At 48.1% G+C, this 23,600-nt stretch overlaps 1 protein-coding gene across 2 annotated transcripts; it reads left to right on the forward strand.

Moving 5' to 3' along the window:
* Positions 1 to 157: 157 nt before the first annotated feature.
* Positions 158 to 20,652, forward strand: NOL9 (nucleolar protein 9). 2 transcript variants are annotated; one of them, XM_019461245.2, is made up of 12 exons: positions 158 to 548; positions 2,158 to 2,377; positions 4,391 to 4,518; positions 7,532 to 7,667; positions 7,790 to 7,886; positions 8,439 to 8,536; positions 13,596 to 13,757; positions 13,958 to 14,255; positions 15,243 to 15,354; positions 16,620 to 16,797; positions 18,304 to 18,437; positions 19,125 to 20,652. In XM_019461245.2, exons 1-12 carry the CDS (start codon positions 192 to 194, stop codon positions 19,272 to 19,274), a joined length of 2,070 nt encoding a protein of 689 aa, XP_019316790.1. In that variant the 5' UTR covers positions 158 to 191; the 3' UTR covers positions 19,275 to 20,652. The 2 variants fall into 2 exon arrangements, with proteins under 2 accessions (XP_019316790.1, XP_019316792.1); XM_019461247.2 differs by having other exon boundaries at positions 7,793 to 7,886.
* Positions 20,653 to 23,600: the final 2,948 nt, after the last annotated feature.

A 23,600-nucleotide genomic window follows, 5' to 3' on the forward strand; every position in this document is an offset into this window, starting at 1 on the left:
AGGCTGCCGCCCCTGCCGCTCCAGGCCGGCAGGAGCCTCCGGGGGGCCTGCGGGAGCCCACGTGCGCTGCCGCGGGCGGCCGGCAGAGGGCGCCCCCCACCCCCGGCCTCTACTTTCCGCCGCACGACGGGCCGAGGGGCGGAGCGACCGGATCTCGGGAGATTCTCGCGCGGCAGGCGCCCGTGGCCAACATGGCGGACGCCCAGTTGCTTCTCAAGCGGGGTCCTTCCCGCTCCACGTGGCTGCGGGCCCGCAAGGCTCGGCCCCAGCTCGTCCTCAGCCGCCGGCCCCGCCGCCGGCTCGGGACCCTGCGCTGGTGCGGCCGGAGGCGCCTGCGGCGGCGGCTGCTACAAGCCCAGGCGGCCGGTGCGGACTGGCGGGAGAGCGGCTGCCTGGTGTCGCGCTCGGCCGCCCGGAGGCCCAAGACCGCGGCCCCCAGCCCGGCCCCGGCCGCGGCCCCCGCCCCGAGTTGCCCCACGACCCTCCCCATCCCGCCGGTGCGGCCGGCCGGCCCGGGCCGCGCCTTGCTGCTGCTGCCGCGGGACCAGGTGGGTCGCGCCGGTGGGGGGAGGCTGGCCGGCCGCGATCGGGGAGGGGGGGGGAATGGGGAGCAGCTCCGGGACTCGCGGGCTGGGAGAAGACCGTGCGGGCTCTGCGGCCCCGGGTCGAGAGCGTTCCTCCTGGCGGCGGTGCTGAGCAGGGGGTGACTAGGAACCTGTTGTGGAGCTCTAGGCTTTGAGAGCCGAAGGGAATTTAATAGCAGGAAATAGGACCAGCTCACGTTTACGGGGTGCTTAGAGATGCCGGGCTCTACGTTCTAAGTGTTTTAGGTTTGTGAACCCTTTTAATACTCTCAGCTCTATGGAGTCATTACCTTCATTTCCGTAAATGTTTACGGACGAAGAAACTGAGGTATAGTTTGGGTAACTTGCTGAAAGGCGTAGAGTAGGGGCAGAGCTAAGACTCAAACCCAGGCAGCTTAATTTCAGGACCTGGGCTCTTCACTTGGATGCTGGTGTGGGAGGTCTTCCTGCAGTGTCGGGGGGATGTGAAAGCCCAGGAACGGGAGAAACTTGGCAGGCAGTGGGCCTTGGTAGAGATAGGTCTGTGACAGCGGCAGAGCCCAGTTCATGGGACCCGCTTGTTTTTCATGTGTCTGTATACACCAGCCATCTCTGTAGCTGTGGTGGGATATGAAATTAGGTTAAGGATAATCAGTACCCGATGGTCACCTAGTACAACGTGTTGTTACTTAGAAGTTACTTGTTATATGAATAGCAACTAAGAGTTTAGAATTTTATTTTATTTTGGAGAGAGTGAGTGAGCAGGAGCAGGGGAGAGGGGCAGAGGTAGAAAGAGAGAGAATCCCAACCCAAGCAGGCTCTACACGAAGTACAGAGCCTGATGCCGGGCTCGAGCTCCCGAATTGTGAGATCATGACCTGACCCAAAATCAAGAGTCAGAGGCTGAAACCAACTGAGACACCCAGCACCTCTAGACATATTTTTTATTTTTTATGTTTTTCAAAAATTTTTTTAATGTTTATTTTTGAGAGAGAGAGCCCGTGCGCAGGGAAGGGGCAGAGAGAGGGAGACCCAAAATCCGAAACAGGCTCCAGGCTCTGAGCTGTCAGCACAGAGCCCGACGCGGGGCTTGCATTTACAAACCGTGAGATCATGACCTGAGCTGAAGTCTGATGCTAAACCAACTGAGCCACCCAGGTGCCCCAACACATTTTTTTTTTTTTTTTTTTTTTAAGAGGAAGGGGATGCCTTCCTCAGTGGGTGGTGCATGCTACTCTTGGTCTCAGGGTCATCAGTTTGAGGCCCATGTTCAGCATAGAGTTTAGTTAAAAAAAAAAAGTTTTGAAAATTTCAGTCATGGGGACACCTGGATGGCTCAGTCGGTTCAGCGTCCAACTCTTGATTTAGGCTCAGGTCATAACCTCACGGTTAATGGGATCAAGCCCTGCGTGGGGCTCAGCACTGACAGGGTAGAGCCTGCTTGGGATTCTCTCTCCCTCTCTCTGTACTCTTCCCCTGCTCATGCTCTTATGAGTATGCTTTCAAAATTAATTAATTAAAAAATTTTTTTTCAGTCATTAGTAACAGGATTTGTCATGTTATTTCTTTTTTGCCCACCCCCCTTTCCTTGTAGGGTTTTACTTTTAGCGGGATCTGTCGTGTGACGTGCCTCTATGGCCAGGTGCAGGTGTTAGGTTATACCATCAGCCAAGGCCACCCTGCCCAAGATGTCTTCTCTACCTACACTCATTCTCGCCTTACTATCAACGCAGTTCATTATTCTGTGCCTGAGAAAAGCAAGAAGGAGGTGAAAAGGGAAGCCCGAGCTTTGCTCAGATCTCATCTTAACCGGGGTAAGGAAAATAAATGGATAATTTACTGAGGGTATACTATAATAAGGCTAGTGTTATTATTTTTATCTTTTTGTAATGTTTATTTTTGAGAGAGAGACAGAGCGCAGGCGGGGAGGGGCAGAAAGAGAGGGAGACACAGAATCGGAAGCAGGCTCCAGGCTCTGAGTCATCAGCACAGAGCCCGACGCGGGGCTCAAACCCATGAAGCATGAGATCATGACCTGAGCTGAAGTCAGACTCCCAACCAACTGAGCCATCCATGCGCCCCCAGTAATATTTGTATTTTTGTTTTTACTTTTGTTTATTTTGAGAGACAGCACAAGTGGGGGAGGGGCAGAGAGAGAGGGAAAGAGAGAGAATCCCAAGCAGGCTCCACATTGCTGGCCCAGAGCCCAGCACGGGGCTCAAACCCACAAAACTGTGAGATCATGACCTGGACCTAAACGCTTAACCAACTGCGACACCCAGGTGTCCCCAAGGCTAATATTTTTAGATGCTTCCTATTGCCTAGATATTGTACACTTTTCTGTGTCTATTTAAACCTTTACATGGGTCCTGTGAGTGAAACTTATTTTCACCATTTTTCAGATGAGAAAAGTTACCCAAGGCCACACAGCTAGAGTGTGGCCAAAGCAATCCTGGATTGACTTCTCTCTCCATCCAGGTGTGTTCTTATTATGCAGTATGGTTTCTTGAAGAAGGCCCTTAACATAATTACTGCTCTCAAAAAGTTGACAATTCAGCTGAGGAGAGGGTGGTCCTAAACAGTGTAGAATTTAACGAAGTTACTATTTTTTTTCTTTTTCTTTCTTTCTCTCTTTCTTTTCTTTTCTTTTCTTTTCATTTTATTATTTTTATTTATTTTAATTTATTTTTAAAATTTTCATCCAAGTTAGTTAGCATATAGTGCAACAGTGATTTCAGGAGTAGATTCCTTAGTGCCCCTTACCCATTTAGCCCATCCCCCCTCCCACAACCCCTCCAGTAACCCTCTGTTTGTTCTCCATATTTAAGAGTCTCTTATGTTTTGATCCCTTCCTGTTTTTATATTCTTTTTGCTTCCCTTCCCTTACGTTCATCTGTTTTGTATTTTAAAGCCTTCATATGAGTAAAGTCATATGATGTTTGTCTTTCTCTGACCGACTAATTTCGCTTAGCATAATACCCTCCAGTTCCATCCACGTAGTTGCAAATGACAAGATTTCATTCTTTTTGACTGCCGAGTAATATCCCATTGTATATATATATATACCACATCTTCCTTTTTTTTTTTTTAATTTTTTAAAATTTATTTTTGAGAGAGAGAGAGAGAGCACGTGCAAGCATGAGTGGTAGAGGGGCAGAGAGAGGAGACACAGAATCTGAAGCATGCTCCAGGCTCTGAGCTGTCAGCACAAAGCCTGATGATACGGGGTTTGAACTCACCAACCGCGAGACCATGACCTGAGTCAAAGTCGAACGCTTAACCCACAAAGCCACCAGGCACCCCAATATACCACGTCTTCTTTATCCATTCATCCATCGATGGACATTTGGGTTCTTTCCATACTTTGGCTATTGTTGATAGTGCTGCTATAAACATTGGGGTGCACGTGCCCCTTCGAAACAGCATACCTGTATCCCTTGGATAGATACCTAGTAGTGCGGTTGCTGGGCCCTTGAGTCGTTCTGTTTTTAATTTTTTGAGGAACCTCCATATTGTTTTCCAGAGTGGTTACACCAGTTTGCATTCCCATCTTTTTTTTTTTTTTTTTTTCCTAATGTTTGTTTATTTTTGGGAGAGAGAGAGAGCGCATGCCTGCATGCACAGAGGAAAGGCACAGAGAGAAGGAGCCAGAATCCCAAGCAGGGTCTGTGCTGTTAGCGCAGAGTGCAACTCAGGGCTCGATCCCATGAACTGAACCATGAGATCGTGACCTGAGCTGAAATCGAGAGCCAGTCGCTTAACCCGCTGAGCCCCCCAGGCACCCCTGGAGTTACTATTTCTAAGGTACTTAATTTTTCTTTTTGCAGATGACAGATGCTGGTTGATGAAGAATTTTTCTCCTCTGTGTTCCATTGTGATGTTGGAACAGCTGAGAACCTCCACCGTAAACTTCTTAGTCAGCCACCCGGGTTTATCTTACGTCTTTGTACAAGAGGTGCGACCAGTTTTCATTCAGAGTTGTGCTCGTTAGTTTCACCAGAGCAGTCCTATCAGATGACTGTAGGATGCGCGATTAGAGAGCAGCGTGGCTGTTGTGCTGTGCTGCGGGTTGTACAAAATGTCATACGTGTATATGGTGAAAAGGTGTGTGTAGAACGGTCTGTCATGAGAAATGTCTCCCCTTCCCCGTGTTGTTCCCTAGCGAAAGCCGTTCTTTCATATTGTAAGTGGTTAAATGCCTTTTGGAGTTGTTATTTATTTTTTCGAAGTTTTGTTTTAACCTCCCTCTCAACGTGGGGCTCAAACACAGAACCTGAGGGTCAGGAGTTGCATGCTTTACCGACTGAGCCAGCCAGGTGCCCCGACTTTTGGAATTTTTCAAATGGTTTTCTTTTTTTTTTTTTTTTTTCTTTTTAAATGATTATTTTTGAGGGGGTGGAGAGAGAGAGAAAGAGAGGGAGACAGAGCACATGCGGGGAGGGGTGGCAGAGACAGAGAGAGAGACAGACTCCGAAGCAGGGTCCAGGCTCCGAGCTGTCAGCACAGAGCCCGACGTAGGGCTCAGACTCACGAACCGTGAGATCGTGACCTGAGCTGAAGTTGGAAGCTTAACCGACTGAGCCACCCAGGCACCTCCGGATGGTTATCTTTTTATCTGAATTCATTCGCTTGAGACAGTAAATAAATTTTTCTCTGTGAATGTACATTGGTGCACTATACTTTCTGTCATGTCTCTGTCGTCTCCGAAGTTTTGCTGGTCACGTTCTTAATTTCTTAACAGTCAGGCTCTGTTTCTGTAATTGTTTCCCATGAGCCATAAATTGAGCCTAACCTGCAGGATTTTTATCAGGCTGACTGGATGTGAGGCATGGGGAAGAATCAGGGATGACATCAAGCTCAAGCTAGTTAGCCTACCCGCCCGGGTGCGTGGAGTTACTGACGTGGGGGTGGTGTAGGAGTTGCAGATTGAGATGTTGGCTTTGAGGTGCCTGTTAGACCATTGGAGATGTCAAGTGGCCAGTTGCATGCGTGATTCTGGAGTTGGGAGCTTTCAGCAGAATGGTCTCTGGGCCGTGAGATGGGATAATAACACCAAGGGAGTGGATACAGAGAGGTAGAGAGGTTCAAAGTCTGAGCCCTTAGGCGCTGAGACCAGAAGAGGTGTGGATGAGGGAACAGCAGAGGCTGAGACAGAGTGGTCACTGATGGTAGAGAAAAACCAGGGTGTGGTCAAGAGGTGTTCAGAGGAGCTGGACGTGGGCAGTTGTGGCAGATGCTGATGGTAGGTGAGGCCTGAGAAGGGAGCTTGCGTGTAGGCGTGTGGTCTGGACTAGCGTGTCCGCAGTAGACCGCTGGGGCGGGTGGGGCAGACTGATTGGAATAAGGTCGGGAGCCTGGGCAGAGAGCAACTCTCAGGTTTAATAGTAAGAGATTTTGCCTTTGTAGAGTTAAGCGGTACGGGGAAGGAGAGAAATGACACAGTATTTGGAGGAGTGTGGTCAGAGTTTTGTTTTTTGTTCAGATGGATGAAAAAACCCCAACAGGTTTGGACACAGCAGGTGCGAATGATCTAGAGCGGGGAGGGTGCCGAGGATGCGGCAGAGAGGTGAGGACACTCAAAGTGAGGCGTCCCGAAGGAAGGCTTCTGGTTCTGGTGTCTGCAGGCCTGGGGCAGTGGCCTTGGGAGCACAGGCAGCTGACCTAGAGTAGGAGTAGCCGGAGGAAATGGCGGGATGGGCTGCGGGGGTGTGCGGGTGGGGGGGGCCGCCAAGTAGAAGTTCTCTTCTGAGTGGTTCGTTTTGCTCCAGGAAGCAGATCAGGATCATCATCACTGAGTGGGAGCAGAGCTAGTAAGTAGGTGTTGGAGGTTTGAGTGACAGAAGGTATGAAATGGGGTCAGGACAGTGAATGCACTGTTGTGGTTGCATCAGTTTAATCTAGCGCAGAAGCCAGTAGCTTGTTGAGGACCGTGGAGGAGGAGGTGGAGGCCCCGTGTTACTGAGATTTGCTTCTTGTAAGCGAAGATTCTAAACGCCTTGTTTTTTTTTTTTTCCATTTATTTTTAACTTTATTTATTTATTTTTTTCTGGGACTTCACCACCACCGTTTATATTCCTTATGCTCTTTCTTGGGTAACTTTCCTCCCCCAATGTGTGTTACTACATTCTAGCCTTATTTCTTCATATCCGGCAGATGGTGAACTTTATATGATCTCATAAGATGTTCTTTTTTTTTTTCTCCCCAGGAGTTATTCTTATTTTACTCTCCGTGACTGATAGTTGAGCAGAGTGTAGAGTCTTTTCCTCAAAACCTTGAAGGCCTTGCTCCATTGTTCTCTAGAATTCAGAGTTGCTGATAGGAAGTCACACACCAGACCGATTCTCGTGCCTTCTACGATGTCTTTATCTTGGGGGTGATGAATTGCATGAGGATATGATCGTGCATGGGGGGCTCTTCCTTGATCTTCTTCACCTTCACCCCAGAGGCCTTATTCCCTCCGAACCCCACCTGCGTCCGCGAGGGTCTGCTCTTGATGCTGTGGGTTGCTTCCGTGGTTTCCTGTTACTTCCGCTGGAGCGCCAGTGGGTTAGCGGGCCTGTCTTCCGCGTGCTCTCAGCTCTGTGCATGTTCTTTGTCTTTTTACTTTATGTTTTTGGAGACTGCCTTGATGTTACTCTAAATCACCAACCTGTTGGACAGCTGTGGTCTTCTGTTGAATTGTTCTTGGGGCAATCACTTTTATATTTGCACAGGTTTTCCTTTCCTGGGGGGGCCTCCTGCAGAGGTGACGGCAGCCTGGAAGTACGTGTGAGCTAGGAGGACAGGTAGGGGTGACTGCAGGGACAGCTGACGAGCATTACGGAAGAGTTGGCTTTGGGCGTGAGAGAAAGGAGGGACCAGGTTTGTCTTTTGTAGCTCACAACTGTTTGAGGTTTACTAGCCTAGACCTAGACGACGAAACATGCACTGTGTTCATCTTTTCTTAAAGCTTACATTGTTAATTTCAGAGCCCAACCTTCCAGATTAACTCTGAACATTTAGCCCTGAGGTCTGTTGGCATCAAAAGAGAGAAGAAGAAGAACGGCCTTCGTTTAACTGAGAGTGCCCTGTCTGCCATGGAAGAGCTGGTCACTGTGTCCTGTGGTGAGTGGCGCGTAGTGATAAACGGAGTGTTCGTCCACCAGAGCCTCAGAGGGTTATGATTTGCGATTAGAGCCCTAAAGAAGGTGGCTAATCCTAGGCGTCAATGTTTCTTTTGCCTCCAGAAGAAGTAGACGGCTGCCCTGTCATTCTGGTTTGTGGCTCTCAGGACGTTGGAAAGTCAACGTTTAATAGATACCTGATTAACCAGTTGCTAAATAGGTAAGAGTGGGGGTTTTTTTTTGTTTTTATTTTTTGTTTCTTAATTTTTTTTTGTTTAGACACGTTATTAGATTTGGGGCATGAAATAGGATTTTTGACTTAAGAAACTAGACAGGAATACATCTTGACATCTAAGTAGAGATTGTCTATAAGTCTGTGCAAAGCCGCTCAGCTGAGCAATGACCGTCTCTGTTCTGCTGTGTTTGGGAGCGAGACAGTGACTGACCTCGCTTATCAGCGAGGGGGCAAGAGGGGCCACCTGTCTTAGATTCTGTATTTGTCCATACCCAGAGGTTCAGAGTAGGGGAAATTCCGTTGTATTTCGAAAGTAAAATTTTAGGTAGTACCAAGTTGTATCCATATTGTGAGTGGACACTATGACCGTGCCTGCACATTTTCTTTTCGTTGATTGTCATGTTTGGAGCATCCAACCTAAAAGACTATAAAAGGGTGGATTATGCCTGTGTGTTGCATAAAATCTGTGAGATCTTATGTATTCATTTGACATAGTAAAGCTAGCTAAGGTTTTCTTTCTTCCTTTCAAATTTTCAGTATTTCCTGTGTTGACTATTTGGAATGTGATCTGGGACAGACAGAATTTACGCCTCCAGGTTGCATTTCCTTACTTAATATTACAGAACCAATTCTAGGTATGTATTACACGTTTCTTTTTTTTTTTTTTTTAATGTTTATTTATATTTGAGAGAGAGACTGAACACAAACAGGGGAGGGGCAGAGAGAGAGGGAGACACAGAATCTGAAGCAGGCTCCAGGCTTTGAGCTGTCGGCACGAACCCAACAAAGGGCTTGAACTCACGAGCTATGAGATAATGACCTGAGCTAATGTAGGATGCTTCACCGACTGAGCCACCCAGCCTCCCCCCCCCCGCCACCTTTTTTTAATGTTTGTTTATATTAGCGAGAAAGTGTGTTGTATATTTCTTAAATGTCTTGGTTTTATAAAACTCAAACATAATGATAGAAAAAACTAAAAAAATGAAAAGTATAAATATGAAAAAAAGAAAGTGTAAAAGTGAATATTCCCCCTTCCACCCAAACTCCCGGTCTTCTTTTTTTTTTTTAAATTTTTTTTTTTTTTCAACGTTTTTTATTTATTTTTGGGACAGAGAGAGACAGAGCATGAACGGGGGAGGGGCAGAGAGAGAGGGAGACACAGAATCGGAAACAGGCTCCAGGCTCCGAGCCATCAGCCCAGAGCCTGACGCGGGGCTCGAACTCACGGACCGTGAGATCGTGACCTGGCTGAAGTCGGACGCTTAACCGACTGCGCCACCCAGGCGCCCCGTCCCCCGGTCTTCTTATAACGGTTCTCCTAGCTTCCAAAAAACAAAACTATGGTAATTTTCTAGGGTTCCATTTTGGTAAATGGAACCAATACCCACTTTGTTGTGTGTAAATCAGAAACATACCTTCCTATAGTATTTACATTTTATGTAACCATATATAATGATTTAAACCTAGAAATTACATTGACACAGTACTGTTAACTACAGATTTTAATCAAAATCCATCAGTTATCCTACTAACATCCTTTTTATGGTCCAGAATCCAACCCAGAATCCCATGTTGCTTTTTTTTAATGGTAAAATATACAAAATGTGATACTATTTACTGTTTTAACCACTGATAAGTGTACAGTTCAGTGACATTAAGTACGTTCACAGTGTTACGTAGCCATCACCACCTACATCCAAAATTTTTTCGTCATCCCAAACTGAGATGCTGTCCCTGTTAAATAGCACCTGTCCTCCTTCCTGCTCCTGGTGACCTCTATTTTGCTTTCTGTCCCTGTGAGTTCACCTGCTCCAAGCCCCTCCTGTAGGCGAGACCTTAACAATATCTGTCCTTGGGTGACTGTTTTTTTCACTAAGCATAATTTTTTTTTTCTTTTTGCTGATTTTAAAAGATTTATTCATTTATTTGGGGCGGGGTGGAGAGAATATAAGTGGGGAAGGGGCAGAGAGGAAGGGAGACACAGAATCCGAAGCAGGCTCCAGGCTCTGAGCTGTCGGTGCAAAGCCCAACACGGGGCTCAGACCTACCAACTGTGAGATTATGACCTGAGCCAAAGTCAGACACTTAACCGACTGAGCCACCCAGAGGCCCCAATGATCAGTCTTCTTACGAACACAGGGTGCCTTTCCAGTTTTTTAGCTCTTTAATTTCTTTCAGCAAAATTTTGTGATTTTCAGTGTGGAAGTCTTTCACTTCCTTGGTTAGATTTGTTCCTAAGGATTGGATTCTTCTAGCTAATACTGTAAGTGGAATTGCTCTCCTAATTTCCTTTCCAGATTCTTCACTACTGGTATATTGAAACACATGTGATTTTTGTGTGTTGACCACGTACCCTGCAACTTTGCTGAATTCCCGTATTACCTCCAGTAGGTTTCCTACGGATTTCTTTGGATTTTCTTTTTTTTTTTTAATTTTTTTTTTTTTAACGTTTATTTATTTTTGAGACAGAGAGAGACAGAGCATGAACAGGGGAGGGGCAGAGAGAGAGGGAGACACAGAATCCGAAACAGGCTCCAGGCTCTGAGCTGTCAGCACAGAGCCCGACGTGGGGCTCGAACTCACAGACCGTGAGACCATGACCTGAGCCGGAGTCGGGACGCTTAACCGACCAAGCCACCCAGGCGCCCCTGGATTTTCTAGATAGAAGATCGTCATCTGTGGATAGAAATAGTTTTACGTCTTCCTTCCAGTTTGGATGCCTTCAATTCCTTTTTCCTGTCTAAGAAAAGGCTAGGACCTCCAGTACAGTGTTGAATAGGAGGAAACATTTCTTATTCCTCATCTTAGAGGGAATGCGCTTCACCATGCTGTCCATGCTGTCAGCTGTGGGTTTTCATTGTCAGTTGCGTTCCTTCTCCAGGGTGAAGAAGCTGCCTTCTTTTTCTAGCGTGTGGAATGTTTGTTGTCATGAAAGGGCGTTAGGTTTTTGTCAAGTGCTTTTTCTGTGTCTGTCAAGATAGTTGTGTGATTTTTGTTTGGTTGACTTTTAAATTTTATTTATTTATTTAAAAAAATTTTTTAAGTTTATTTATTTTGAGAGAGAGAGAGAGCATGCACATGAGCAGGGGAGGAGGCAGAGAGAGAGAGAGAATCCCAAGCAGTCTCCAAGCATGGAGCCCAGCATGGAGCTTGATCCCATGAACTTTGAGATCATGACCTGAGCTGAAATCAAAAGTCAGACGCTTAACTGACTGAGACACCCAGGCACCCCTGTTTAGTTGACTTTTAACAGGTTTAAGACTTGAGTTTTAAAGTAATCTCTGTACCCCATGTGGGGTTTGAACTGGTAACCCTGAGATCAAGAGTTTCACGCTCTATTGACTGAGCCAGCCAGGCATCCCTGTTTAGTTGACTTTTAAGAGAAGCAGATGATATATCAGGTTGCTGGATATGTTCTAGATTTAACAGACTTTTTGACAATGAGAATAAGGAGAGCATTCACGTTGCTTTTACAGTTTTATCAAAACTAATTGTTTGGACTTTGCTCTTTAGCTGGTTTCATTGTTCCTTTGTTTCTTTTATGTTTTCCCCAGTGCATTTACTTTTCTTTTTTACCCCTTAATATTTCAGTAGGTGTTTCCCCAAACAAGGACACTCCGCTATATAATCCTAATGCAGCCACCAAATCAAAGCAGCTGAACTAGTGGAATACTGTCCCTCGTACATCATCCAGCTGCCTGCCCCGGCCCAGCGTATATTTGCAAATCTTTAGTCCTCGGTCTAGAGCAGTTCCTCCAGCTTTCCTTATCGTTCATGACCTTGGCAATTTGGAAGAGTACCTGTCGAGTGCCCCTCATGGCTTGATTGACATGTGGTGCTGTGTTCTCAGTGCATCATTTCAGCAAGCTGTCAGTTGGCCCTGTCACCAGAGAGGTTGCCTCTGATCATTTGGTTAAGATAAGTGTTTGCCAGGGTTTTCCACTCTGTCTGTAACTAGGTGTATTATTTGTTACTTCTTCTGGGGTGTCACTGCTTGTAGATCCCCTCGGTGGACAGAGCTAGGAAATACATGCACGTTTAAACCCATACATGTATATTATGTGCATACGTATTCGTACATACGTATACACTATGTTTATGCTTCTGTGTACATATTTTCTATTTATCAAGAGCCACAAGTTTACTGCAGTCATTCTGATTCTGGTCTGACACCCTGAGTTTATTCTAGTTAGCCTTCCTCCTCCCGTATTTATAAGTTCCATATCTGATGATAACAACTCTGGCTGTGATTGTTGTCAGTGTATTTGCATATTTACTCAGTCTCTTTGTATTTGTTCAATCCCTCTGCTGTGCAGGCCACTTCCTCAGCTGTGGGCTGCCCCAAGTCCCCTTACTCCACCTTTGAGGGGAGCCTTGCCAGCCCTGTCCCAGGTGGCCTGGCACCAACCACATTAACCATGGCCCTCACCCTGCTGACCGTGGTGCCATGTGGTCCTGGTCACCAGCCAGATAAGGGAAGTAGGTCAGTTTTGACGGACTGGTGCTACGGTTAGGAATGTTTGCTCTGGGGGCACCTGGGTGGCTCAGTTGGTTAAGCAAGCGTCCAACTCTTGATTTCAGCTCAGGTCATGATCTCGCAGTTCATAGGTTCGAGCCCTGTGTGGGGCTGTGTTGACAGCACGGAGACTTGTTGGGTTTCTCTGTCTTCTCTCTATCTCTGCCCGTCCCCCATTCACGTTCTCCCTCTTCCTCTCCCTCTCCCTCTTTCTCAAAAAATAAATAAATAAACATTAAAAAAAAAAAGAAAAAAGGAACGTTTTCTCTGGAGCTGAATCACCTGAGTTCAAGCGCAGTTGGTATCTACTAGCTGTATGACCTTGGTCAATTAATCTGTGTCCTCCTCTATAAAAATGGGCGTAGTAATACTACCTACGTCATAGGATTTTTATGAAAATTAGAGACTACTTGTGAAATACATGGGGCATAGGAAGTGCTGCATGCTAGTGAGTGATTGCTGCTTACTTGTCCGAGGATGGGGACATGGTTTTGTTCACACGTGTATCCTGAGTATCTAGAAAGATACTGACTTGGCTCACTGAGCATCAGTGTCTTGTCGGTGCTCAGTAAACGAATGGCCATGTTAGGACATAATAAGAATTGGGATTAATTATATGTGACAATGAGGGGGTGTGCCTGGGTGGCTCCTTTGGATAAATATCCAACTTCAGCTCAGGTCATGATCTCACAGTTCGTGAGTTCGAGCCCCTGTCGGGCTCTGTGCTGACAGCTGGGAGCCTGGAGCCTGCTTTGGATTCTGTGTCTCCCTCTCTTTCTGCCCCTCCCCCACTTCCACTCTGTCTCTGTCTCTCTCAAAAATAAACATTAAAAGAACATGAAGATGTCTTTGTATTAAATTTAAAGCTAAGTTTTTTGTTTTTTTTTTTTTTTAAGAGAGAAGGCACAAGTGAGCGAGGGGCAGAGAGGGAGAGAAAGAGAAGTGGGGCTCGTGTTCACCTGATGTAGGACTTGAACTCACTAACCCTGAGATCATGACCTTAATGACTGAGCCCCCCAGACGCCCTGAAAGCTTAGAATTCTGAAAACGAGATACAGCTATTCCTAGTGGTAGGATAATCTTTGACTTCTTGCGAATCTTTGTCACTGGCAATGGCCGACACGGAGCCCTCGCCTCTTTTTAAATAGTCCTGCAAACTCTCACCTTTATCTTCCTAGGACCACCTTTTACTCACCAGAGGACACCGCAGAAAATGGTATATTATGGGAAACCTTCTTGTAAAAACAACTATGAGAATTATATTGAGATAATACAGTACGTGTTCAGCTCCTACAAGAGAGAGGCCCCTCTCATCGTCAACACGATGGGCTGGGTGTCAGGTAAGCCTGTGGAGGCGCATCTCGCAGCAAAGGGTGGGCGGTACGAGTAAGCTTTTGGCTTCTGGCCGTAACGCTGAAGCCCCGTTCTTAGGAAATCGTTCTTACTGATCTTTCTGTGTCACAGACAGATGTACCGTTTTCTCGTAGAAACGTGTCCTTGCATTTTAGTGTGCTAACTGCTCGTGTCACCTTCCTCACAGATAACGGGCTTCTGCTTCTCATCGATCTCATCCGGCTGCTGTCTCCCAGCCACGTGGTCCAGTTCAGTTCCGGGCGGAGTAAGTACATGCCAAACCTCACTCCTGACTATGTAGACGACATGGACGGCCTGTACACAAAGAGCAAGTCCAGAATCCGGAACAGAGGTTTCCAGCTGGCGGAGTTTACAGAGAGTTTGGAATTTGCCGATGAAGAAAAGGAGAGTCCCGTTGTGTTCACTGGACATAAGCTGATTTGCGTCCAGTCAGACTTTGCATTTAGAAAAACGCCAAGAAATAGGTGAGTCAGCCACCGTGGATGGAGGATAGAGTTCTCTTCAGTGTAATAAGCCTCTCTGCTCTCATTTCCTTAAAGGGAAGAATTTCTCTACAAATGTTCAAATCTCTGCCGCTGCTACATGTTTATGAAGGAGAATCGGCTGTTTTCTGAGCCATTATTTTCCCAATGGAAATATAGACAGTCCCTGATTTAAGATGGTTTGATTTCCAAAAAAAAATTTTAGGGGTGCCTGGGCGGCTCAGCCGGTTAAGTGTCCGACTTCGGCTCAGGTCATGATCTCATGGTTCGTGGGTTCAAGCCCCGCGTCGGGCTCTTGGCTGACAGCTCAGAGCCTGGAGCCTGCTTCGGATTCTGTGTCTCCCTCTCTCTCTGCCCCTCCCCTACTCGTGCTCTGTTTCTCCTTCTCTCAAAAATAAACATTTAAAAATTTTAAAAAACTTTTTTTAATTTTTCTTTTTTTTAAAGTTTATTTATTTATTTTTGAGAGAGACAGTACAAGCAGGGGAGGGGCAGAAAGGTAGGGAGACACAGAATCCGAAGCAGGCTCTGGGGTCTGACCTGTCAGTACAGAGCCCGACGCGGAGCTTGGACCCATGAATCCTGAGATCATGACCTGAGCCAAGTCAGATGCTCAACTGACTGAGCCCCTCAGTCGCCCCAGTGTGCGAGGTGTCTTAAAGGCGTTTTCATCCTTCCATATTTTCAGCTTCCGGTGGGTGTATGAGGATGAAACCACATCATAGGTTGAGGAAGACCCATAGCCAGGAGCGGCCTCCAGCTCTGGTTGCCAAGAGCCTTTATTTAAAGGCGCGTCTTTAGGCATCATGTTTTTCCAGTGGGTTTACAGAAAGGCAGGGTGTGCCAATGTCAAGGTGGGAGTGTGTGCTCGTGTGTGTATAATCTGTGTAATGACCAGCGTACCGTGTTTCTGAACGGGAGGTGGATGTGTAAGGTTAAATCTCTACTTCGTTCTGATTTACTTTTCAGAGAGTCGCATAACAAAGTTCTTCGTGATCTGGCGGTACTGGGTTACCTCGGCCAGCTGCAGCCCCCGGTGCCAAAACCACTTTATCCTTTACATGGTCTGACACCCTATCAGGTAACCTGAACTTGTACGAGGAATTGTCTTTGTTTACTTAGCCAACACTTGTATGGCTTCCTGTGAGCCGGGTGTTCTTCTGGCCTCTTACCCCCAGAACAGCCCTGTTCTGTGGCTTCTGTAACTGCCTCACTTTACAGATGGGAGGTTGAAAGCTCTAGCTTGAGAGTCCACGCTCTTAGCTGCTGCCCTGTGTTGGGCATGACTGTGCTTCGTGCTGGTTAAGAACGTTCTTCCTGGGGGTGCCTGGGTGGCTCAGTCATTTAAGTGACTCTTGATTTCGACTCAGGTCATGATCTCAAGGTTCATGAGTTCGAGCCCTTCATCAGGCTCTGCACTGACAGTACAGAGCCTGCTTGGGATATTCTCTCTCTCTCTCTCTGCCTCTCCCCTGCACACACTTGTGCTCGCTCGCTCTCTCTCAAGAATAAACATTAAAAAAAAAAAAAAAAAGAACGTTCTGCCTCATCCCAGAGGTGGCGCTGGGGAGCCCAGCTCTGCATTTCTACTTTTGAGCTGCGTGTTTTGGTATCTTAGGCGTAAAACGGAGGCTGGGCCAGACCTCCCAAGACGGTCATGTGGAAGCAGTGAGTCTTCACAGTGGTCAGAAGGGGAGGCTCACCCCGCTTGCATTTGCATCTTGGAATCCCCCTAGACTTCACCCCATTCAGGTTATCTGGAGACTTGCTTGAGTCTTGTGTGTCTGTTCAGACAAGAAAGTTCTAGACATCAGTTTAGGTGTCTAGCAAGTGTTGGCTGGCAGAGAACTTCTTTTGAATTTCTCTGTGTTAAATATTTAGCCAATGTTTGTTAGTGTTTCCACTCTGTTTAGATACTTTTTGGTAAGCACTTTGGCCAACATAACTAACTTACTAATCTCTCTCCCTACCTCCTTCCTTCTTCCTTTCCTTTTCTTTTCTTTCTTTCTTTCTTTCTTTCTTTCTTTCTTTCTTTCTTTCTTTCTTTCTTTCTTTCTTTCTTTCTTTCTTAATATTTATTTTTGAGAAAGTAAGAGAAGGGAGAGACAGAGAGAGGGCGGACAGAGGATCCAAAGCGCTCTGTGCTGACAGCAGCGAGCCTGATGTGAGACTTGAACTCACGAACCGCAAGATCATGACCTGAGCCAAAGTCAGATGCTCAACCGACTGAGCCACCCGGGTGGCTCTGGCCAACGTAACTTTAGATAGCTGGTTAGTCAACTTTTAAAAATTAAAAGTAATCTTTCCAGTTGAACTAATTGAGGGAGATGCACATTTATTTTCCAGGTCCCTTTCAATGCAGTTGCTCTCCGAATTACTCATGCTGACGTCGCTCCTACCCATATATTGTATGCTGTGAATGCCAGCTGGGTTGGTCTCTGCAAGATCCTAGATGATGTTAGAGGGTACGCAAATGGACCAATCCTGCTCGCCCAGACTCCAATCTGTGATTGTTTGGGATTTGGTGAGTGAGAGTAAACCATGTCTGTATATCAACTGAAATTGATCCCCTTCTCCACCTGTAGATGGCTGGTCTTGACCTTGTATCAGTCTCCAGCTGGAGTGGTCAGAGAGTGTCTCTGGCTTCTATACAGTGGGCCTGGGGGCTGGTGGGCAGGAAGGAAGCAGCATTTTCTCTGCTTCTCCTGCCAGCTCTACATCTAGGATTCTTGAGGGCCCGGTCATGACCTTCTTCTCACTTGACACATTTTCCCTAGGCCACCTGTCCCCATGCTGGGACCCTAGATCTACCTTTAGGCTGATCTCACTGGATCTCTGTAGCCTGACTGCGTGTCTGAGTTCCAAGCCCACGTTAGCAGTGTGTGTCTTCACTTGGGTATCTCACTGGCATCTGAGTCCTAGGTCCATGACTGAGGTCCTAATGTTCTCCCCAGAACCCCTCCCACCCGGCATCCTCTCCTGTTCCCAGGCCTGTGAAGAATCCTTGGAAGATTCACCCTGCCCTGGGTCCACCTGTCCTGGGTCCACCTCTGTTCACCACATTCAACCCGCTAGCAGGTTTTGGTAGCTCGTTTCCCAGGGACGTCAGATTCCTCCGTCCGTCTCATTTCTTCTTACTCTGCCAAGAGTCTGGGCCACCGTTTCCGTGCCGGACTTCACGGTCGGGTGGTCTGAGGACAGACATGATCATGTCACACCCTGGTGGTCCCCATCACATGGGCCCAGGACCATTGGCCTCGTACTGCTTCGGGGCCCTTCCTCCTTCGCCAGGCCTACCTCATGTGATTGTCCCCCTGGCTCACTGAGGTCAGTAAATGTCAGGGTATGATTCTAGAAGGGTGCTGGACTTAAGTAACCCAAAATTAGCAAAACCCTTAAATAATTACAAATTTTTGCTTCATATACTGCTACTTCGCAGAAGTGTTTCCTCAGAAACTGTGTCACCTGGTACCGACCCTGAAGGAGGAATTGGTGATGGGGAAAGATTGTGTCGTCTGTCTGTTCCTCATGGTGGCTTTTCTCCCTCTGGTCTGTGTGCGCCTTATTGAAGACAGTCCGGGACTCTGGCATATGGACCGCTTTGGTTCCTCACAGCTAAACAAGGAGAAGGGGACTAAGAGTCGTCAGATACTCCCGTCTCTTGGAACTTTGTATTTTCAAAGCAAAACACAGTTGAAATGGAAATTAGTTTTATTTTTTTTATTAAAAAAAATTTTTTTTAATGTTTATTTATTTTTGAGGGAGAGACAGAACACGAGCCGGGGAGGGGCAGAGAGAGGGAGACACAGAATCTGAAGCAAGATCCAGGTTCTGAGCTGTCAGCACAGAGCCCGACGCGGGGCTCGAACCCACGAACCATGAGATCGTGACCTGAGGTCAGATGCTCAACCGATTGAGCCACCCGGGCCCCCCTGAAATTCTTATTTTAAAAGCCATTCTTTGATTCTCAGTGGTAGGGAGATTTAATATTTTCCAGAAAGGATATCTTAGTGTTTTGTGTGTCTTCAAGGAATTTGTAGAGGGATCGACATGGAGAAGCGGCTGTACCACATCCTCACTCCTGTGCCCCCAGAAGAGCTAAGAAATGTGAATTGCCTATTGGTCGGAGCCATTTCCATTCCGCAGTGTGTCTTCAAGAGCCAGGTGAGCACTCACACTCCCAGGGGCAGCCCTGAAAGTCGCTGGTCGTGTCCATGGCGAAGAGAGTCATGGGAACACGTTATTGTGTGGGAAACTCACACTTGGTTGTAGAAGCTGGATGAGGCAGATAGAGTGTCAGGGTGGCCTCAGAGGTCCAAGACCATGAATTGCCGCCATTTGTGGTCAGGGGTCCAGTGGTAGAGCCATCATCCCAGGAGTAGCTTGTGGGAAAAGAGAGCAGAGGTGATCTCTCCAGGGTTACCCCGTCCTGAGGACAGTCTTTGGGCACATTGATGGGAAGGTCATGTTGGCCAAGGACATCTGTGTGGTGGCCTGAAAGCCAGACTGCAAGGCCTTCTGGCAGCCTGGGGAGGCCATGGACGTCCCACCCCTCCTAGCTGCTTGTCCTAACTTGTGTGAGAGAGAAACACACCCACGCCCACTTACTCTCGGTTAATGTGTTTGTGGAGTTGAATTGGACAGAAAGAAGGCAGTGACCTTTGTGACTGGGCCAGTTGCATCAAGTGAGCTGTCTAGGGGGAGGGGGACCAGAGGCCTTAGGAGTGTGAGGGCCTTTCTCAGACTCTCACTTTCAACAGTATTTTCTGGGGAAGAAAAGAAACACTACAAACTCTGACTGGCAGGACTTGGGACTTTCCCTCATCCTCCTTGTGTTTGTTTCTGTTCCAGCGTGGGCTTGAAGGGACAATACCTTACGTCACAACAGATTATAATTCTAAACTTCCTGGAGCATCAGAGAAAATTGGAGCAAGAGAAACCGAGGAGACACGTGAAGAGAAAGTACACCCGAAACCTAAGCTCTATCGAAAAATAAACTGATACTGGTGTGGTCCATAGGGGCAGGAGCTTTTCTACCAGAAAACTCGTCTCGGTCTGCAGCCTGACGTCAGACTGACAGCGATGGCGGGAATTGTGCAGTGACGCAGCAAGCGAGCTCCCTGGGTAACTCGTGGATCTGTTGAGAGTAAATTTAACTCTTTTTTTTTTTTTTCCTTATGTTTTTCTTATTTATTTTTGAGACAGAGACAGAGCGTGAGCTGGGGAGGGGCAGAGAGAGAGGAAGGCACAGAACCTGAAGCAGGCTCCAGGCTCCCAGCTGTCAGCACAGAGCCTGATCTGGGGCTCGAACTCACAAACCTTAAGGTCATGACCTGAGCCAAAGTCAGACACCCAACCAACTGAGCCACCCAGGCACCTCTAAATTTAACTCTTTTCCAAGCTACGTGATCTAGAGTTCAGCCCTAGTGTACTGTATGGTTCATCGTACTTTTTTATTTTCTAAAGGGTTAAAGCAACAGGAAAAAGTTTGAACATCATTAGAACAGAAAGAACACAGTTGATGCCTCAAAAAACTCTTTAACGTCCTGGTTTTGGGAATCTGAATAAAAATAGGGAAACTGGGGCCACAGAAATCTACCAAAGAGGAAGGAAGGCCGGCCAGCGGGGTCGCAAGCATAACAGGATGTGGGGGCTCCCCTCGTCCTTGAGCAGCGATGGCAGACGGGCAGGAGGTCCAGCAGTGGGCTCCACTTGTGGACGGTCAGGGCCAGGTGGTCGTTCTCATCCCGTCATTTGGTGCTGTCCACGTTCTCTTCCATTCCTGTGGCCTGGTGTGTCCGGTGTTAAAAGATCATGTTTGGTCTGCTCAATTTAATCAAGGCTTAGTAGTTAACAAAGTTTGGACTCAAAAACCCTTTGTATTTTGGGGTTTTTTTTTTGTTTGTTTTATCTGATGACTGTAAGCTGAAAAAGTTGCTTTGAAATCCAGGAAACCTTTCCTGTGGCCTCTTTACAACTCTGTCTGTCCTAATTGACTTCTCATCTGAGGTTGAAGACCCACTGTGCACAGAGCTGCACACCAGGCTGTTGGAAGGACGGACAGGGCACCTGTGGGAAGCCCCATCTTGCCTTTGACAGCTGGACCTGAACTCGTATATAAGGACGGACAACTCTGTGTCACGAGCGCTTTCTCCTAGGGGCACTGGAGGCCGGCGATGACGCCGTTCTCCCAGATGGCTTTGGGGAAGATGATGGGAATCCATCCTTTGCCTTCTTCCCGGTTATCCCAGTTCCTGATCCCCCAGGGTTGGAAGTGGTTTCAGTAAACAAGGGTGTCAGGTGGGATCATGTCATTTGTGCACTTAGATCAGTGAGAATCTGATGGAGGTAGCATTTCAAACTAGTCTTGTGAATTCCAGCTTCCTACGGCTCGTGTGGAAGGCTGGTCGTTCCGATGTGAGTTTTAACATCTGTGTTCATCTGTGTTCATCGGTTATCACCATCCTGGTGGCCCCTCGCATCTCGGAGACCCGCACTCACACATTCTCACTGGAACTCTGCCACCCTCCAGGATTGGTTTTGATTCCCTAGACTGTTTAAGGTCTAACTTAGTTGCCTCTTATTTGATTCTAAATTTACCTTGTGTGTGTTTTTCTATCTTGGCCTTGCCAAGAATTTTAACAATCTGCCATCATCAGCTTTCTGCCTCCTTCCCTACTTCCTTGTGTCTTCACGGTGGTCCCCACTGTAGGTCATTGGCAGCAGGTGTCCAGAGGAAGGAAAGTGGGGCCCTGGCACTTGAGTTTTCATTCCATCTAGGCCTGCCTTTGGCCCGATTTCCCTTCTGCTCTTCAGGGCTGTCCACGAGTGACGTAAACAAGCGTTGCCGCTAGAGGGAGCTGCCAGCCACCGGTCAGATGGCCATCGGGCTAGCACGGGCCCAGGAACCTGCCTGGGACATTCTGGAGGCTGAGACCCTGGGGACTTGGCTCTCTGGCCAGCTCAGTGGGCCTGCTCAGACTGGCAGTGGTGCCATCCGCCCCGGATGTCAGTCCCTTTGTCAGTGTCAGCAGTATGGTAGGAAGTTCTATACTAGAGTTATTCTCAACACAAACTCCGTGTGTGTGTGTGTGTGTGTGTGTGTGTGTGTGTGTGTGTGTGATTCCATGCTTATTTAAGAAAAAGAAATAATGTGACTCAGAACTTGAAACCCCTAGTTGCTCCTTTTGCGGTTGTTTTAATGAGATTCCTCTACAGGAAAGATAGATGTGAAAATAGATAACAAGATTCTTGGATCCTGGGGTTTTATTTTGTAAACAAAGTTCAGCTCCCAGCTCTCCTCTGTTAGGCCTGGGGGCGGAAGCGGTGACCCCCCCCCCCCCTCCCCAGAGCCGGCCATGGAAACGAGGTCTGAGAAAGGGGAGAGGGCCAGTTGAGCTGGCCCTTCAGGTGCCTTGAATGTTTGCGAAATCGGTCTGGAAGAGGCCTGCGGGGGTGGGGGGCCCTGGGCTGGGTGGACGGAGCCCAGCCCTCTGCTGGGACCCCTGTGACAGGTGGCTGCTTACCTGCCGGACTCGGGTTTCTGCCCAGCCGCGTGAGCACCAGAGGACACGGGAGCAGGTTCCTTCCGTTGTGCCAGACGGTGATTTTTTTTGTTTTTAATTGTCCGATTGCTAGCTTCCTTCCTTAGGCTTCGATGTGGCCGTATAGTGGGTAAGGCGGCAGGCTTTGATGTCTGAGCTGAGTTGGAATCCCAAGGGGCCACGGGCCAGCCGAGGAACTTTGCAAGAGATATTTGACCTCAGCCTGTTTACTTCTGAGATGGGTTGGTGGCTGTTCCCTCGGGTGCCTGTACGTGGGATGCATGAGACTTGTCTATACGTGGCGGGGCAGTGTAGACAGGGACCAAGATCGTGTTCCTTACGGTCACACTGGGTCGAAGAAACTAAATGTTTAAATCCACAGCTGTCTTCCCTTTCTAGCCAAGTATACTGTTGTCACAACCAGGGACGTGGGTTCCATACCCTCCACTGAGTCCCCGTTCCTAGAAGTTCTTCATAGACTTCCACTGAACCACTTTTCAAGTTGTATGAACACGTCACATGTGTGGAACGTGGCTTTAGCCACACCACGTGGGTGATCACTGTCTCGTCTGGTGTTTTTCTAAACGGCACGTGTGTTCTACAGAATTGGGTTCCTGCCATATGTATGGTTTTCTATGCAGCTCTTTTCGGTTAACACGTGAACTTCTGTATCATTAAAGATTTTTGAGAACATGAGTTTAATTGTGTACTTTTATTACGTATGCACAGATAGACCATTTTACTCCAGGGAGTTATTTGAACGCAGGAGACGTTGTGACGAACACTGGGGAGAATAAAGCATTGGGACGTGGGATCTGGATGCCAGAGCAGGGAAGACAGGAAATCCTAGCAGATGCCGGTGCCCTTTTCCAGGACAATATTGAGCGCAGTGGGAGTTTAAGTTTTGTTTGGGCCCGAGGATGTAAGTTAAGAGAAAACGCTATGTCCTTTCCGCCCCATCTCCGAGAGTGTGTTGCTGCCGGAGAGGTTCGAAAAGAGGAAAACCAGCCTGGGGTCTGTGCCTGAGCGCAGTGATGCGAGCCCAGCAACTCCCAACTGTGTCCTCGCTGTCCCCACACTGGCCTGGCGGAGGGGAGGAGCCTGGGCCGACCAGCGGAGCCCGAACCAGGGAGCCAACTGCTGTAAGGGGGAAGGAGTCCTTTTCAGAGAGGCTTTGCCTGGGAAAGTGGGGCAGGGGGTAGCTGCGGGCAGTCACCAAGACCCACTTGGAGGTGAGGGGTGGCAGGTCCGATCTGGGAATGCCGGGAGCTGAGGAAGCAAAGTCTTGGGAGTCAGCAGATAGAGCTGAGCCGGCTGGGAAGCCAAGGGTTGCCATGGCGACGGGCCCTGATGCCACTGTGGTGCTCAGCCGACCGTGGTGTGGGTTTTCCCGAGGCTTTGGAAGGTGGGCTGTGAACGTCTGTCGGGCGGGGAGAGGCCACCAAACTGAGAATTTCCTCTCAAGGAGGCCGGCCAGCTGCTGGCTGTTGGGATTGCGAGATGAAGGTCTTCGTGGAGTTGCTTTCCAGGAAAGGAGGGAAGGCACCCGGCGAGGCAGCCGGCACCGCGAGAGCCCTTTTCCAGGGAGCAGATGCGTACTTGGGAATGGGAAGGGAGAAAACCAGCAAGGAGCCGGTGTGAACCATGGCCACAAAGTCCATACCATCAAATACGCAGCACCCAGGGGGCCTGCGTCCAAGGCGAAGCAGGTTGGCGGGGCTGAAAGCTCTGGTTTTCTGTGCAGACGATTCAGTTGGACAGATTCAGTCTGGGGCTGAGTCTG

Source organism: Panthera pardus, unplaced genomic scaffold (assembly GCF_024362965.1).
Source record: "Panthera pardus isolate Hobbes unplaced genomic scaffold, ASM2436296v1 HiC_scaffold_11, whole genome shotgun sequence".
Lineage (NCBI taxonomy): Eukaryota > Metazoa > Chordata > Mammalia > Carnivora > Felidae > Panthera > Panthera pardus.

What these genes read in the sequence shown, in the direction of transcription:
- NOL9 (XM_019461245.2), top strand. Translation starts at nt 192, where the DNA reads ATGGCGGACGCCCAGTTGCTTCTCAAGCGGGGTCCTTCCCGCTCCACG. An exon ending in CACGATGGGCTGGGTGTCAG is followed by an intron (nt 13,758 to 13,957) that starts GTAAGCCTGTGG and finishes CCTTCCTCACAG; the next exon opens with ATAACGGGCTTCTGCTTCTC. An exon ending in AGTGTGTCTTCAAGAGCCAG is followed by an intron (nt 18,438 to 19,124) that starts GTGAGCACTCAC and finishes TTTCTGTTCCAG; the next exon opens with CGTGGGCTTGAAGGGACAAT.